This window comes from Loxodonta africana, chromosome 8 (genome assembly GCF_030014295.1).
Source record: "Loxodonta africana isolate mLoxAfr1 chromosome 8, mLoxAfr1.hap2, whole genome shotgun sequence".
Classification (NCBI taxonomy): domain Eukaryota; kingdom Metazoa; phylum Chordata; class Mammalia; order Proboscidea; family Elephantidae; genus Loxodonta; species Loxodonta africana.
This window is the reverse complement of record NC_087349.1, coordinates 19,738,450-19,757,059: the sequence shown is the minus strand read 5'-3', so window position 1 is coordinate 19,757,059 and position 18,610 is coordinate 19,738,450. Positions and strand designations below refer to the sequence as shown.

At 37.0% G+C, this 18,610-nt stretch overlaps 1 protein-coding gene across 2 annotated transcripts in view; it reads right to left on the bottom strand.

Annotated features, from left to right (window-relative positions):
• TMEM209 (transmembrane protein 209) overlaps positions 1-18,610 on the bottom strand; it is a 37,204-nt gene that overhangs the window by 12,240 nt on the left and 6,354 nt on the right. The window contains exons 7-14 of one of the 2 annotated variants that reach the window (XM_010587409.3): positions 14,717-14,892; positions 14,022-14,093; positions 11,606-11,702; positions 11,197-11,322; positions 7,699-7,796; positions 6,914-7,028; positions 6,725-6,837; positions 4,079-4,152 (exon numbers count right to left, since the gene is read on the bottom strand). In XM_010587409.3, the coding sequence (XP_010585711.1) occupies positions 4,079-4,152; positions 6,725-6,837; positions 6,914-7,028; positions 7,699-7,796; positions 11,197-11,322; positions 11,606-11,702; positions 14,022-14,093; positions 14,717-14,892 (871 nt within the window). The remainder of the gene's footprint in view (positions 1-4,078; positions 4,153-6,724; positions 6,838-6,913; positions 7,029-7,698; positions 7,797-11,196; positions 11,323-11,605; positions 11,703-14,021; positions 14,094-14,716; positions 14,893-18,610) is intronic. The other variant, XM_003407274.4, reaches the window with a different exon arrangement.

The following is an 18,610-nucleotide window of genomic DNA, read 5'->3' as shown; positions in this document are numbered from 1 at the left end:
GATTCCCACTCATAGCGACCCTACAGGACAGAGTACAACCGCCCCACAGGGTCTCCAAGGAGCACCTGGAGGATTCAAACTGCCTACCTTTTGGCTAGCAGCTGTAGCTCTTAACCACTATGTCACCAGGGTTACCAAAATGAAAAATATACTAATACTCTAGAGAGTAATGTAACTGTACTGAAGGTACAGGAGAATAGGGCTAGAAGAGAGAGAAATTACTCAGCTAACAAAATAAGAAAACTGCAGACAATGTTCAAAACTGAAGAATCAAGAGAGAGCAGCACCCTTCAAACCTGGCACGGAACCCATTCCCTATAAAGTGAACAATAGTATATGTGAGGAAGGTACACTTCACGACCATCAGCCACATGATACCAAAAGGGTAGCATTTGCCCAAAAGCAAAGTTCAGGCAGCAGGACAGGCAGGAAAGCTGGGCGGATGGGAATGCAGGGAGGAAGGGGGAGAGTACTGACACGCTGAGGGGATTGCAAGCAATGTCACGTAACAAGCTGTGTATAAACTGTTGAACAGGAAACTAATTAGGTCTGTAAACTTTGACCTAAATCACAATAAAATGTTTAAAAAAAAAGGAGAGAGCAGCATACATCTATTGTTTTGGAACAATGGGAAGTAATACCAGGAGAAAATGCTTCAAGTGGTTGCCTTTGGGGAGTGAAGTTGGGGAATACATGGGACTGCTATTTTTTGTCATGAAGTTTTAGCACTATATGCCTTTTACGGCTTTTTAAATTGTGAGTATGTATTAACTCTGAGAAAATATTAAAAATATATATTACCAAATACACTTAAAAAAGGGTAACTTTTCTCATTTCTTCACATACTCACCAGCACTATGAATAATAAACCTCAACCTGATAGACAAAAAGTTTCAATTTTTGCTTGTTTCTATATGAGGCAAAGTATCTTTTTATATTTATTAGCCACACACGCACAAAACTTTTTGGTGAATTGCCTATTCATGACTTTGCCCATTTTTCTATATATTTTCTTTTCTAACTAATTTATATGTGCTCTTTATACCTGACATATTAACTTCTGTCTGCTATATATGACGCCACTCTAGCGCTTTGTTTCAGTTGGTCATTTCCCTTTAAACTTCATTTACGGTGTCTCTTGCTGAACAGAGCATTTAAATTATTGTGCAGTCAATTCTGTCTAGATTTTTCCCCCTTTTGGAAGTAAAGCATTTGTCTCATTCCAGTAACTGCATGGATAGCCGGCACTGCTTTGATAATATAGTGGATCAATCTGTTGCTTTATGGGCAGGCTTCCAAAAAGGACTATATTTGAACCGTTCATTTAGTTCCTTTAAATTATAGCAGTTTTTAACCATTTGATTGTTTTAGAAAAAAAGATTAATCAGTCATATTAAAAAGGTTAATAATTTCAAAGTTTTTTTCCCCTTGGTTAAAAACAAAAAGAAAAAACACCAAATAAATATAACACATTATCAGTTTTAGTCTAAAATGTTTCCTTGTTTTCCACATATAAGTTGCCCATTAGGAGAAGATACACACTTTAAAAAATTGTACCAATTCTTTCTGGCCTCTGAATAAATTACTGCTCTTCCTAAGCACTGTTCAAGTTTTGCCATTTTTATGCATATGACAAATTGTAAATGGCACTTGACACAAGCTTCATGCTCTCATGATAAATCATTTATGCATCAAAATATCAACGTGGATCTAGAGTAAAAGATAAATTTTAATTAAAATTAAAAAATTAGTTGTTTATTTAAAATGTTTCTAAATTTTTACTTCAAAATAGCCTGTTAGAAGCACTGATGAGTGGAGAATTACAAAATAATGTATTTAAAGAAAATTCCATTTTTCTATATGAAAGGATGAACATATTTACAAATATTCCCAGAAATTTTGGAAAAACCTGCATTTGTACTGACATGGAAAAATGTCTAAAATATACAATAAAATTAAGAAGCAGGTTATCAAGTAATATATTTTGGTACATTTTTGTTTAAAAAAGCAAAACTTTATTCCCAAGAAAGCAGTCTGGAAACATCCACCAAAAACTGTTCACATTTGGTAAATTGAGGGAGTAGAAGTGAGAGAGGCTGGTCGGAGAGGAAATTTTACTTTCTAGCTTAACACTGAGGCAGTGCTAAAGATTCTGATACTGAGCGTGTGTTATTTTTGTAACTAAAAATAAAAGAGAACTACGTTAGTTTAGATGGGTCATGAAAGTCAGTTTCCTACTTGATCTTTCCTACATTAAAAAAACATATATATAAATGTTTATATTTGTTTGTAAAGTTCCGCTCACTTCTGTTTGAATCTTTGCAGTTCCTATGTTTAAGGACAGTAGCTTTGCTTTCTCTAGAGCGGTGCTGTCCAAGAGAAATATAATGTGAGTCACAAATGCAAGCCACAAAGGTCTTTTTAAATTTTCTAGCAGTGGCCTAAAAGAAATTAAAATAAACAGGGAAAACTATTTACGTAATACAGTCAGTCCTCGTCATTTGTGGTGGTCAGGTTCTATAAAACCACTGCCAACGCTGGATTAGCGAATACTGAACCACTGTTCCCAGGAGAAACACAGGGTTAGGTTCCTACGAGTCTCTGGTGACAAGATTTTCATCAACTAATCAACACAGAACCTTGGTTTAGGTGTGTTTCTGTTTAAAGACATCTTATTTAAAATGCATTGTTAACTCATTAACACTGAACACACAGCCAATCACACTGCAACTCATGCCTGAATGAATGAAACTTATCTAAGACACCTATCTTCTCTGTGAGGCCATCTCAGCCTTCTTGCTCTTAAAACGCTGGACAGCACTTCAGCACTAAGCTTGGGGGATGCTTTAAACAGCAAAACTGCCAACAAAAACACGGAAATATGGAAGACAAACAGACCGTGAGAAGGATGGCTGCTTACAGTATGAGAACTGAAACAAGGTCACCTTCTTCAACGTCAGCTGAGAACGTACAAGTCTGGTGACTCAAATTTTTCGTCACTCTGTGCGTGTCCACACATGACCTCAAAAGCACCATGAGAATTGATTTTGGGGTTACAAATAAATTTTAGTGAGTAGGTGAATTTGCAAATACAGACTCTGTGAATAATGAGGATCGATATATACTCCCTTTAATGCAATAATACCCAAAATATTACTTCAATGTGTAATCAACAAAATTCTCAAAGAGATAGTTTACATTCTTTTCCCGTACTAGGTCTTCAGAAGCTGGCGGATGGACTTACGTGTACTGCACATCTCAATTTGGACTAGCCATTTCTCAAGTGGTTAGTGCTACGTGTGACACAGCTACAGTATGGCACTCCACAGTCTTAAAGCATGTATAGCCTCCAAATCACAAAACTTAAGAGAGGCACAGCATATCAGAACTGGAAGTGACCACGGGTATTTTCCGCTCCAAGCCCTTCGACATTACATTTTGTTAGCTAAGGTTACTGAGTGAGGGCGGAGCTAAAACCAGAACCCACATCTTCAGACTCCTGTGCATTACTAGAAGATTCTGGCTGGGGTCTACTTTTTTCAAATATTACTTGACACAATAAAATTTAGAATATAGTGCCTTTGAATTTGTTGTAATAATACTTGAGTTTCATTACTAAGCATCTAAAGAGTAAATGATTTCAGGTGGTCATTTTTCCAACCCAGTTAACAGTATTGTGGAATGGGTATTGACTCATTCTCTCTGAACGTGTAAACATTTTGTAGAAGGCTGTCTGAAATGGAATGACTGGAAAAAACAGAGCCAAGTTTCTTTTTATTTTCAAAAGCCTGATGTATCTGTCTCAGACATTCTTCTGGACAACACAGCTTTAAAGGCAATGATGTGGTCCAAATGCCCTTTACCAACAGAGAAGTGGAGGTTCTGAGGGGCTAGGGTACTTGCCCAAGATCACAGAGCTAGCTGGTTATAGGGCTGGGCTGGTGGTACGAGGAGCCATATCTCTTGTTATTCAGACCACAAATCTTTTCAGTGTATGTTGCTGCCTTCTGCAGAATCTTCACACAGGAAGGAAAAAAGTGGCCGATTAAGCAGTGGTATTTTAACCCTGAGCACCTACCCGAGCATTCCTGATTCTTTGGTCTTTATGATGTAGAGGAACATTAACAGCGTATGAAACATGTTATTTCTGCCCTGGAACAAAGACAAAAAAAGGCAGTAAGATTTTAGCCAAACCAAAGATTCAATCTGATAGGTAAATGCAGATCCTACTAACTGACATTCCATTAACTCAGAACGCTAGACAATTCAGACTGTCATTCATTCATTAAACAAAGTGCCTACTTTGTGCTACGGAGTGGGACTATTGCAGTGAATAAGACAGAGAAGATCCATATAGCCAAGACCTTCCAGTCTATCCGGAAAGCCAGATAGTAAACTGGGAGTTACAGTAAGCTGCGATGGCTGCTGTGAGAAAGGAGGCACAGGGTACCATGAGGACACAGAGAGGGAACACAGGGGATGATGAGGAAGGGGATGTGCCTCCCTGAGGAGGAGATTTTTAAATTGAGACCTGAAAGAGGAGAAGCAGTTAAACAGACTGGGAGGTTCCATACATAGAGAACAGCATTTATGAGGGCCTAAAAAGAAAAGAGGGAGCCCTGGTGGCACAACAGTTAAGTGCTTGGCTGCTAACCAAAAGGCTAGCAGTTCAAATCCAACAGCCGCTCCATGGGAGAACAACCTGGCAATTTGCTCCTGTAAAGATTATAGCCAAGGTCTCAGGGGTCATCTAGGTCAACTGGTGTAACAAAGTTCATAAAGGAAATGCTCCACATCCAACTTCAGTGAGTAGCGTCTGGGGTCTTAAAAGCTGTGAATGGCCATCTAGGACACATCTACTGGTCTCATCCTATCCAGAGCCAAAGAGAATGAAGAAAACCAAAGACATAAGGGAAATAACCATCCAAAGGGCACATGGACCAAAAGAACCACAGTCTCCAACAGCCTGAGCCCAGAAGAACTAGATGGTGCCCAGCTACCACGACAAACTGCTGACAGGGACCACAATAGAGGGTCCTGGGCAGAGCGGGAGGAAAAAGTAGAACAAAATTTAAATTCACATCTGAAAGAGACTGGAAGAACCCCCGAGACTATGGCCCCCGGATATCCTTTTAACTCAGAACTGAAGTCACTTCCGAAGTTCATCCTTCAGCCAAAGATTAGACAGGTCTATACGACAAACAATAACACACGTGAGGAAAATGGATGGATGGATATGGGGAACTGGGGCGTGGAAGGGGAGAATGTTGACACATTGTGGGGATTGCAACCAATGTCACAAAACAATTTGTGTATAAACTGATGAATGAGAAACTAATTTGCTCTATGAAATTTCACCTAAACAAACAAACAAAAATTACAGCAAAGAAAACACTATGGGGCAGTTCTCTGACACATGGGGTCGCTATGAGTCAGAATCAACTCAACAAAAATGAATTTTGGTTCTGGAGAGGAGAACTATTCTGAGGTTGGTGGACTGTATAAATACACATACAAACATGCTCTCTCCCAAAAATTAACAGCATAAATAAGAGTGATGTGATTAAAAAAGGTTTTAGTTATACTTCAAAATACATGACAGTATACCTTAGTATATAAGATTTCAAATATAAATTTATTTTACTTACAAGGGACTCCTAGGCAGCATTTAGCTAACCCTTAAACAAAATTATTATACACAGTTCCTAATTTAGCTTTTCAATTTATTGACTAACTTTCTACCTGTTTATTCTAATTCAGTGTTTTTACTCAAGAATCTGAGGACTTAAGAGTGTTCTTAGCAAAGAATGAAAGAAAGAAAAGGATTTGCATGGGTACTCACAGGAACTTCAGTGGCCCAAAATATTTATACACTTAAAAAGTTACAATGTCAAACTTGAAAAAAATGAAATAAATATCCCCTCCTGGGAATGAGAGAACACAATTTACGGTTATCGCCAATGTAAAATGTCTCGGTAAAGATTCTGGTAACAAAAATAACTACACAGGTCATCAATAGAAATGCCTGCACAAGGATGAAATATTTGGACAGACATGCAAACTGGTAAAGCAACTTTTTTATAAAGTAATTTGATTATATATTTTAAAAGCCTTGAAAGTATTCTGTGACTTAGAATTCCACTTCTGGAACTTTGGGCTAAAGAAATGATCCAAATATACAGATAGCTTTATGAATAAAAATGAATATTCATCAGTATTTAGAATAGCGAAGAATTAGAAACATCCAAAATGTCCAACAGTAGGAGAATGGTTGAATAAATTATGCTATAATCTTATGAAATTTTTTATGGTCATTAAAATGTATTTTTATGAAGATTTTTAGTGGTATGGAAAATTGTTAGGAAGTTAATTTTTAAAAGCAGGCTATAACACTACATAAACAGTATAATTTGAACCCATAAAAAAAAAATGCAGAGGAAGACCAAAATGAAATTTATCAAGAAGTAATATACCCGAATGTTAACAGTGGCTGCCTCTGAATAATGGAATAAGAGACTTTTCTTTTTTCTTTATACTTCTCCAAATTAAACATATATTATTTCTGTAGTTAAAAAAAAATATATATATATATACAAGGAACACACTTTCCCTAATTTAAAAAGTTTACCTATTCCATAAACAAGGGAATCTAATTAAAAAAAAAAATGATCAAAGCCAGTCATCCATGACATTCTATAATAGCAACTTCCACACAGCAAAGTACCTTCGGAAGATTGTAGACGTGACTCTGGTAGATTAGCTCATAATGGGGAGGGTTGACAGCGCTCTGGTAAATGCAAAATACATTCTCGTTTGTAACATCTGTAAAGGAAATATCTTACATTAAAATAGAAAACAAAACCACTAGAGATATTTCATGGGAAGATCCCATTCTCCTAGTAGAGGTTTATACCTGGTTTATTTGGTGTCTGAACAAAGTGCTGAGAAGTAAAGGTTTTTCCATCAGGGTACTTAGGATGTGGTGGCAATCTGGAATCAAGGTAGGTGCAAAATACATGCACGATGATCTGAAGATTAGGGAACAATTTTTCAAAGTCAGCACGGAAATCTATCATGGATGGAACCCTTTAAAAACATTGGTATTCATAATGACCCCAAATTTTAATTTTTCCATAAAAAAGAGATTTGGAAAAAATGCTTTCAAGTGGTTATACTTATGAGATGAAATCTACAGAATAAAAGTACAAAAAACTTAAGTCAGATAGCACACCTATTCTTTTAATAAAGAGTATTATTTCCTATAAAGATAAGAAATTTGCTAATTAGAATCTTTTTCCTCTCTTAAATCTTAAAGGGCTCCAGTGTATTCAAGAGGTAAGTCTAGGCTTAATTCAAACAATCCACTCAACATTTAAAACAGAAAAACACATTTGCCATCAAATTTGTCTGTATTTTGATAGGAAGGTTTCCTTTTCAAACTGAAAAGAAAAAGTTGAAATACTCCAGCCTACAAAATTACCGAAGTGTGTGTGTTCAAATGCCACTTTTATTCCCTAAATATCTGATCTCCATTTTTGTTTGTTTGCAGCAACCTTAGAAAGGCAGGAGGTGACTAATTCCCTGTTAAGTGCATCATTCACACTCATACAGTTAATTAGCTGCAAAACCAAGATAAAATACACATAAATCCAATAAAAAAAAAAGTTAAGCTGGAAAAAAATAAAACTAGGGACTTACAGCAGAATCGGTGGGCAAATCTGTATCCCACTTGCGTCCTTTGAAATCTCCACCTCTGTTCCATCGAAATGAGCTCATACAGCCTCCCTGGGAGAGTTCTGTGGCAACAAAGGGAAGGTTAAAAAAGCTGAGTATACAGAAAAAGGGTCAAGGAATTACAACAAGGGAAGCCTATCATCTTCAAAACCTGACCAAAACACCCAAAGAAAGAAATACAAGATGTAGAAGATCAAGTTAAACATCATCATGAAAAAAGAATCAGATAAATCCAAAATATAGGGCAAGACTACTATTCGGGATTGTTCAAGAAGTCAATGTCATGTGGGAAAGACAATAGAAGAGCTGTTGTAGAAAAAGGGACTAAAAAGATAGAACAACACAATACAATGAGTTACTCCACGTTATCTCCTGGTTAGAAAACATAAGGCTATAGAACATTCTTTGGACAACCGGGAAATTTGAATATAAGCCGTGTATCAGATGATATTACAGAATTACTGCTAACTTCTCAGGTGTAGTAACTGCATCACAGTTATGGAGGTGAATGTTCTTATTTTTAAGAAATGCGTGCTGAAAAGTAATGATGTCTGCAACTTACTTTCAGACAATACAGCAAAAAAAAGTGTGAATAAGTTATAAAAAAACAACAATAAAAAATACGTGTGTTTGTATATGAAAAGTGGATCAAATATGGCAAGATGTTGGAACTGTTCAATCTAGAAGGAACGTACAGCACTCACTGCATTATTCTTTTAAACTCTTGTGTATTTCATATATAATAACAGTTTACATACTTTGCATAAGGTGTCCTGTGGTGCAGTGGTTAAGTGCTTGGCTAGTAACTGAAAGGCTGGTGGTTCGAACCCACCAACAACTCTTTGGGAGAAAAGACCTGGCGATCTGCTCCCATAGAATTTACAGCCTAGGAAACCCTATGGGGCAATTCTACTCTGCCCTACAGGGTTCCTATGAGTTGGAATTAACTCGATGGCACACAACAGACAATGTACTTTGTATATATGTATACACACCCACACGTTTTTTGGGTGTAAGAATACCCCGATATCTGTGAAGCGATCTTGCCAGAATATCTGAATCTGAATTTACAGGAAATACAGAGGACAAAGGATCATGTAAAACTACACCAAGGAGATGCAACCAGTAAATTCCAGATGGTGGAAAATTCTACAGGACAAATAATCCAGTTCTTTCAACAAATAAACTGCAAAGAAAAAAAAAAAAAGAGAAGAAACCTGGAGCTTAAAAGAAACTTAAAGAGATATCAACCAATCACAACATGTAGATGTTATATGAATCTTGATTCAAACAAACAATACCAAAAAATGTAACTATATGTTTTACGAGGATGGAAATTTGAACATAGATTGGATATCTCATGATACAAAGAAATTGTTAAAAAAAAAAAAATTAGCTGTGAGAGTGGTATTGTAGGGATGTTTTTAAAAAGCTTTATCTTTTAGAGATACATGTGGAATTAATTACAGATGAACTGATAATGACCTATAGGATTCGCTTTGAATAACACAGGAAGGAAGGAAGTAGATGAGGGGGATGGACAGGGCAGGGCTGCCCACGGACTGACAGCTGCTGGAGGTGGGTGATGTATGCAGGAAGGCTGAGCATGCTATTTTATTCAGTCTTGTGTATATCTGAAATTCTCTTTATATAAAAAGTTTTTAAAAAGTCATGAAGAAATACTTATTCCTGAATACAACCCAAACCTGCGGGGCAGGGGAAACACCATAACATTTTTAAATTAAGACTTGTTTTAGTGATAGATGTTTTTAAAGTTTATCCAAATTAAAAAAAAAAAAATTCTAACTTTCTGAACTGTTCTTAAGTAGAAAGGCATAAAAGGAGGTGTGCGGCAGTGCTGGGGGGCTAATTTCCTAATTCTCAACTAAGTCTCCTCTGAGGATCACATTGCCTCCAAATAATAAAAATATAAGGAAGTACCATATCAAATATGAATTATAAAAGTTAAAGGAAACATGTCAATGGAGGAGGGACAACTCCAAAAAGGAAGGTGAGAATGGCTGCACGACTCCAAGAACGTGATCAATGTCACTGAACTGTACAAGTCGGAAATGCTGAATTGGTGCGTGTTCTGCTGTGCATATTCTCAAACAACAACAACAAAATAAAAAGAAGTCAAGAGAAACTGAGATCAGCATGCTGAAACTATAATGTCATAGTGGTCATCTTGGTAGCCTAAGAGCAGAAAACTGACTGAAGTATTCACTTGAGCCCATTTAGCTCATATTTAACAGTTTCCCTTTATTAGTTAACATATTTAATGCAGAAAAAGGGGATACCAATTGGTTTAAAGTCAGGAAAGGTGTGCATTGGGGTTGTATCCTTTCATTATACCTATTCAATCTGTATGCTGAGTAAATAATCCGAGAAGCTGGACTATATGAAGAACAATGGGGCACCAGGATTGGAGGAAAACTCCTTAACAACCTGTGTTATGCAGATGACACAACCTTGCTTGGTGAAAGTAAAGAGGACCTGAAGCACTTACCAATGAAAATCAAAGACCATGGCCTTCAGTATGGATAACACCTCAACATAAAGAAAACAAAAATCCTCACAACTGGACCAATGAGCAACATCATGATAAACGGAGAAAAGACTGAAGTTGTCAAGGATTTCATTTTACTTGAATCCACAATCAACACCCATGGAAGCAGCAGTCAAGAAATCAAAAGACCCATTGCATTGGGTAAATCTGCTGCAAAGAACCTCTGTAAAGTGTTGAAAAGCAAAGATGTCACCTCGAGGACTAAGATGTGCCTGACCCAAGCCATGGTATTTTCAATCGCATCATACGCATGTGAAAGCTGGACAATGAATAAGGAAGACCAAAGAGGAATTGATGCCTTTGAGTTGTGGTGTTGGCGAAGAATATTGAATATACCATGGACTGCCAAAAGAATGAAAAAATCTGTCTTGAAGAAGTACAATCAGAATGCTCCTTAGAAGCAAGGATGGCAAGACTGTGTCTTACATACTTTGGACATGTTGTTAGAAGGGATCAGTCCCTGGAGAAGGACATCATGCTTGGGAAAGTACAGGGTCAGTGGAAAAGAGAAGACCCTTAAGGAGGTAGATGACGCAGTGGCTGCAACAATGAGCTCAAGCATAAGAACAACTGTAAGGATGGCGCAGGACCCGGCAGCGTTTCGTTCTGTTGTGCACAGGGTCGCTATGAGTCGGAACCGACTCGACGGCACCTAACAACAACACTTAACGCTAACTATACTATTTTGACAATTCTGAGCACAGAAAATATAAAACCCAAAAATTGTTAGGTATAAGCCTTAATTAAATCATAATTAAATATGTATATTTATAAAATATAAGAGCATACTTTTTACATTTTTTTTCCAAAAATTGTTCCCTTGTTACCTTTATTTATAAAATCTCAAGGTAGTGGAAAAACTCCTGTTGTTTCCCCTTCAAATTAATAGTTACCTTTGATCCTTTCCAACAAGTATTCCTGGTTGGGCGTGAGATCCAGGTACTGCACGATGGTGTTCAGAGTGGGGATGAGAGGGGCTTTGACCAGGGCAGCTTGCTTCAAGCTGGTAATACTGGCCTCTGTTAAAAACAAAACACACAGAACACAGACGAGTCTCCACGAGGTCGCTAAAGGAACTGAAGTGCTTCTCCCCAGTATTCAAATCCTAGCCAGCTCCCTCACCGCTGTCAGGGCTGTCCACAAAAGTCAGTGAGGTCATCCCTCACCATCCTATGATTTCAGCCCCCTTCCCCTAGGGATTCATGCTGTTCTTTTCTTTTTCTTTCTCTTTGGCACTAATCACTATCTAACGTGGCAGATTCGTTGACAGTAAATCAAATGCTGGGCTCTATTTTCACAGACCTCCTATTTGCAGCTCTGGACAACCCATCCGTCTCATCTGTGTGCTGACAGACTCGATCTCTTGTACAAGTGGCACTAATATGGTCTCATTGATCCACTAGGAAGAAAGGAGAATTTGCATATGTAATTCCAAAGAATTTCTCAAATAATTTCATTCTTACATGCAACTCTTTTAGAAAATTTTTACTGTCACGTGCTTAAACATTAACCCAGTCATAAAGTATAGTGAGAAAGAACGGAAGTAGCAACTACTTGAAGTCTAAAACCAAAAACCAAACCCTCTGCTGCTGAGTCGATTCTGGCTCATAGCGACCCTCTAGGACGGAGCAGCGCCTCCCCATAGGGTTTTCAATGCTGCAAATCTTTAGGTGAGCAGACTGCCACATCTTTCTCCCGCAGAGCAGCTGGTAGGTTCAAATTGCCAACCTTTCAGTTAGCAGCTGAGCTCTCTAACCTGAAGTCTAGAGAACGTGAAATAAATATGCTATGGGAGTGTAAGTTAACTAAGTCATAGTCTTACGTCATAAATGCCTGTTTTCTCTGAAGAAAAATAAAACTTTCAGCTATGTTACGGTTTTCTTAAATTTTTCTATGATTATTATGCTTAACTAAACAGATACATAACCTTCAGATTACACTTCTAGTGTTAATTATTCATGCATTATTCATGTGATGCTTACAATGGCTTTGATCAATGAGACAGTTTTTCAAACTAGCATAATTAATTAACTCTCAGGAGGTTCACCCAATTCCCCAACCATGCTGAAAACAAAGATTTATTAAATTTGAAACTGGCCTGTGAATATTAAATTTCAAATGCTATTTCCCATGGCCAATATCAAACTGATTCTGGGATGTGAAAAGACTGTCCAAGGAAAAATCCAGCTTGGCTTATGTGTTACGTGCTGTCTGCATGTGCATGTACGTGTACATGCATGTGTGTTTGTGTGTTGGCAGCAACTTCAACCACCACTTGTGTTTCCATGCTTTCATTTAACGATGAAATAAATGGATTAAAAAAGTTTCAGATGAAATACAAATCCACATTCTTTATAAATACTTTTGAAGGGGGGAAAAAAAAAACACAAAAAACTGAACACAAAGTTTTTTTGTAATCCATTTAGCAAAGAAAATTTGATTTGTTGATGAGAATTGAACTGAATTTACATGAAGCAAGTTTTAGACCTTATCCCACTTAGTGTGACTATTCATACATTTTGTTGCAGAAATATTATAAGTGGTTGATTACTGGGTGCTATCCCAGACCTCACCAGTGCTGCTACAAAATATACGGAACATGCACACTGCTTTTTGAAAAAAAAAAACAAAAACCTCTGAATTTCAGAACACCGTAGCCTAAGGAATTCAGGTAAGGGATTGTGTGTATAATTTCTTCTATGAGGTTAATATTCCTGACCAAGACTTTATATATTTTAAATATATTAGCATTTTAAGATAAGCCTTTAAGTGGAAATAAAAGTGAATACAGTTCGAGGACATCGCTCATTCTTCGAACACCGAATAAGTGCCTCCTATCTTTTTTTTTCTTTTATCCACCAGCTATTCTTTGGCTGCAACAGAATTACCTAAGGCGGCAGGAGAGAGGTCTAGACTTCACCCCCCAAAATTCTGCTTGAGTAGTGGTGGGGCTGGACCTGGGAATTTTAATTTTTTTTAAAAAGTCAGGCTTCTGGCTCAAGAAAGTTGGCTGCATTTTTTACCCCTCTCCCAACACTCTATTTAAAGTATAGTAAAAGAATAAAAAAGAAGTACTTCAACAAATTTCTAGAAAACGTAGAGTGGTGGCTGAGTGTTGAAGGATAGAGCGACAGAGGAAGTGGTGGCCTAGACTATAAGTGGACCTCCCTGCAGTGGAGAGGGCCACTCTGCCCAGCAGAATCTGGGCCAGCCAGCTACGACCAAGAGAGCTGAAAATAAAGAACTCACTCACTCACTATATGAAACAGTTGTGACCAGGCCAAAGGGTAGAGGATTCTTTTCTAGAAATATCCAACAAATTATATAGTTTGAAGTAGCTACAAGCACATATTATCTTATTTCTCTCTTTATGTTTTTGGAGGGCAAGGACCCTATTTTTCTTTCCTTCACAATTCTAGGCCCTGACAGAAAAGCTCTTTGAAAGATAAAATTGAGAAGTTGGGAAAGGGAGGAAATTCTTGATAAGTAAACACGTTGTGCCTTTATTCTCTCAAAATACATTAATTTACTAAGTACGTAGGAAAAAAATTCCCAAGAAAATGGACACTTTGTGTCATGTTTATCATTACATATGTACCATTCATACTCTATTTTAACAATAATTCTAATATTCCAGGAAATAATTCTAATATTCTAGTAACATATTTTGCATATTAAGAGGCAACAATATTGTCCAAAGAGTAACGTCAGAACTTACATTTCTAAACTTAGCTGTCCATGAATCCATATGATCAAGAAGTTGTCTATTCATTGTCACTCTTGCCCAAACCTATTAAAAATATATGTTCAAAATGAATAATCGGTGAGGAAAAACCTTATTTTTTCTCCCACCCTCAAGAAGATCTGATGAACTCTGAAAAAATCTTTACAAACGTCAATATTCATCTAATTCAAACGTAACAGTTTTCTTATGATTAACCCCCTTATGGATGCTCTCCAGGCACAGGTGTGTCTTTAAAAGTTCCCTGCACTGGTATGTTTAAACAACATTCTTCTCGCTTTTATGAACAAAATAAAAAACCTACATTTGGTATTAAACTGATGAAGTTACAGACTGCCAAATGTTCTCATTCAAATGTATTTTAATAGCAAGAGGCTTGTATATGTCAAGAACAATTAAATACTTCACAGCCTTTTTATAATGCATACAGAAAAATGTTTTAGGACACGAATGTCAACTATGTGTGATAAAAAGTAAAATATACCATCTAATTCAGTATTAGGTATACAAAGTAAGACAGGAGCCTTTCCACTGTTTAATGTGTACCAAATTTATGTTTTTATACAGTAAAAGTGGAGGTTTCAGAAGAAAAAAAAATGTTCCAGAAGTAGGCCACCTTGTAACCATCTGTAAATCATAAATATTAATGGTCATTTTCATTTTCCATTTACCTCTTCTGCAGCTTGTTTGGAGCTGAGATCAGCTTCATCTTTGTTAGCACATGGGGCCTGTGACCTACAGGCGAGCTGATATTGAAACTTCTTTAAAGTTTGTGCATAATCCCCCACAGAACGGCTGTAGTTCCAGAAAGTAGGACTGGTAGAAGGAGAGGTAGAATCTGGGCTCCCTGTGATGATTAATTTAAAGACTATCAGTCCGTTGCAGCAATTTTTACATCTAGAGTTATAAAATTCAAAAGAACATTCTGAGCAGTATGAATTTAAGAGCCCTAACAACCACAAGTGTCTGTTTACTTTTACTGTAGCATTAAGCCTGTCTCCTTCTCTAAGGCTTGAAATGAACTGCAACAGTGTTCAGGTCATTTACCCTTTCTTTCCTTTCACTCCCCATTTTTCCCCAGACAGAATTTGGCTCTTTTTTTTTTTTTTTAAAACAGAGTTACCAGTGGGAATACTATCAAAAATCTAACAAGTCAGAGAGAAACAAATGGAAGATGAATTTCTTTAGAAATAAATAGGTTAAGCAAGTTCCTTGCTTGAATTTTTAGAAGCTCCTTTTACATGGCGTAACTACCATGAACAAATCACTGCTCTGGGATATAGGCTAAACTGACTTGTCCCTGTACCATACTGTGTTCCGTTTAATGACCTGTCATAATTCTCACACTGTATTAAAGGACTATCTGCTGGCCACACATCTGAATTTATAAATTGACTTTCAGGAAATATAAAAATGTTACATTTAGGAATCTCCTCCAACAGAGGCCTCTACCAGAGTACTTACCATATTTTGAGGTTACAGTTCATCAGTTTTCCCAAACAGAATTTGAGTTCCTTAAGGGCAGTAAATATTTTTTCCCTACCATCGTGTACACCAAAACCAAAAAAAAAAACCAAACCCACTGCCATTGAGTCAATTCTGACTCATAGCAACCCTATAGGACAGAACAGAACTACCCCATAAGGTTTCCAAGGCTGTAAATCTTTACGGAAGCAGACCGCCACATCTTTCTCCCATGAAGCAGCTGGTGGGTTTGAACTGACAATCTTTCGATTAACGGCTGAGTGCTTTAACCACTGTGCCACTGGGGCTCCTGCATCTAGCACAGTAGTTGATAAATGGCAAGTTTTCAGTGACAATCATATTATAGGAATGGCTTAGATGATTTTTTCAGAGTTTAACTGATATAAAAAATATCAATCACTACTTCATACCCACATACAAAAATTATGAATGGAAATGGATTTTTTTTTTTTTCTTAGCAGAATTTTCAAGATGAGAATTCTGACTGTAAAATAATAAAACTGGTTTTCTTGTTATGTTTACAGGCACAAGGGATGAGAAATCATGAAAGGGATATGAGTCAACATTTCAATTCACAGCCCTAAAACCTTAAGGGTTAGCCAGTCTTGCGCTAGTAGTTTTGGTGACTAATGGTATGTTAAAAAAAAAAAAAAGTTTTAGGCTGGCATAAAAATAAATAGTTATGTACAATAAAGAATTATCACACTTCATGTGAACTGAAATTTCCAAGTAGGACTTCTTACAAAATTGACTCAGAGGAATGAAATAATGTCAAGAAAATAAGTTTTAAACCAACATAAAAGATTTAATAGATAAAAAAAAATAGGGAATAAAAAAGGAAGGTAAGAGACATGGTCATGACAGAGCACAGGACACTGTACTACTTTGATGAATCATTCTATGAACTTTAAGAATGGCAATCAAGCTTTCTGAGAGAAAATCTGAACTTGAGAAAAATTTCAGTGAAGACTGTCTTTAGATAATGAATGTAAACAGGAAGTCTTGATATTTGTTGTGCAGGAGATATGCACAGGTGCTAAGTTGACAAGGGGTGGACTGTGATGGTTAAGGTTGTGTGTCAACTTGGCTGGGTCATGATTCTCAGTAATTTGGCAGTCATGCCATAATGTAATCATCTTCCATTTTGTAATATGATGTTGTCACTCCCCATTTTGTGATCTGATGTAAGCAGCCAATCAATTGAAAAGGGAGCTTCTTTAGGGGTGTGGCCTGCATCCAATACATACGGATATGCCGGCAAAGCTTATGTGCTCTGGATCCTGCATCTGACTTGTTATCCTCTGAATTCCAGCTCCTGGGACATAAGCCAGCAGCCTGCCGCCGGACCTGCAGATCTTGGAATTTACCAGCTCCCGCAATTCCATGAGCCAACAGCCTTCAGCCTGACCTGCTGATATTGATTCGTCAGCTCCTGCAACCACATGAGTCACAAGAAGCCTCCACCTGACCTTTGACCCACGGATTTGGGACTTGTCAGCCTCTACAACTGCGCGAGCCATTTCCTTAAGCTAGATCTCTCTCTCTCTCTCTGTATATTTATATGTATATATATTCTTCACTAGTTTTGCTCCTCTAGAGAACTCAGCCTAAGACATTTGGTAGTAGTGCAAAAAAAAGATCAGAAAAAGACAATCTACAGACCAACATGGTCAGAGTGGTTGCTCACAGGGGGCCTGAACAAATAGATGAATACTTTGAGCATTATGAGGTTTCTCAGTACTGGAGAAAGTAGTTACAATTATGGAAAGAGGGAAGTGAGAATATACCCTGTATGGCTGGATTGGAACTAGAGGTATCAATATGAACTCATGGTTTATTACATATATAAAAAAAAAACCCCAAACCTGTTGCCGTCGATTCCGACTCATAGTGACCCTACAGGACAGAGTAGAACTGCCCCATAGAGTTTCCAAGGAGCACCTGGTGGATTTGAACTGCCACTTTTTTGGTTAGCAGACACAGCACTTAACCACTACACCAGCAGGGTTTCCTTATAATATATATAGATGGATAAATACAGAAATAAATATAGACGCATGTGTTCATAATCTGTCTGTGTATACATATATTTTCTGGGTGTCTGATGAGGAAGCCTAGAAGCAATGACACCCTAGTAACAATCAGGATATCAGAAATATTCATTTCTAAGTATCATCACAGAAAGGTTAAAAGTAAAGGGATGGACTAACCAAAAGAAAATTAGGATAGCTGTGTTAGTAACAGCCAAAATAGACTTTAAGGCATAAAGCCTAAGAGATAAAAAAAAGATTCCTACATAAAGATAAAAGAAATAATTCACCAGAATGATAGAACAGTTCTGAATTTTTATGTAGTTGTGAGGTACTGTCAAGTCAGTTCCAATTCATAGCAACCCTATGAACAACACAATTAAACACTGCTCAGTTCTACTCCATCCTCATTATTGTTGCTGTTTGAGCCCATTGTTGTAGCCACTGTGTCAATCTATTTCATTGAATTTATATGCACTTAACATAATCTCATATATACTTAGCAAATTTGACAGAAGGAAACATTTAATGGGAGACAATCAATGGGAGCTTTTAACGTATTAGCAACTGACAGATCAACCAGATAAAAATTAGTAAGATAAAGAACTTAAGAACAGCATCAACAAACTTGATTCAATGTAAAACATGAAGCCCAATATTTAAAGTATACCTTCTTTTCAATGCACCAAGAGCCATATGCCAAAAGTGCCCATACAGCAGGCCTAAAAACAAGTCTCAAAAAAATGTCAAAAAATAAGAGAGATCAGAATCTATAACCACAGTACAATTAAGCTGGAAAATAAATGAAGATAATCAATCTTCTTCATATGTTTGCAAATGAAAAGCAATACCAATATACTTTCAAACAATAATACCAACATTTCTCAATAACTCCGATGGGTCAATGAAGAAGTGAAAATGGAAATAAAAAAAATAGAGGGATATGACAAAGATGTGTAGAAGGCGCACAGGCTGTTCTTTGTTTTATGCCCTGTGATTTCTGGTATACTTAAAATATTTCAAAAATTTTAAAAGGAAAAAAAACATGTA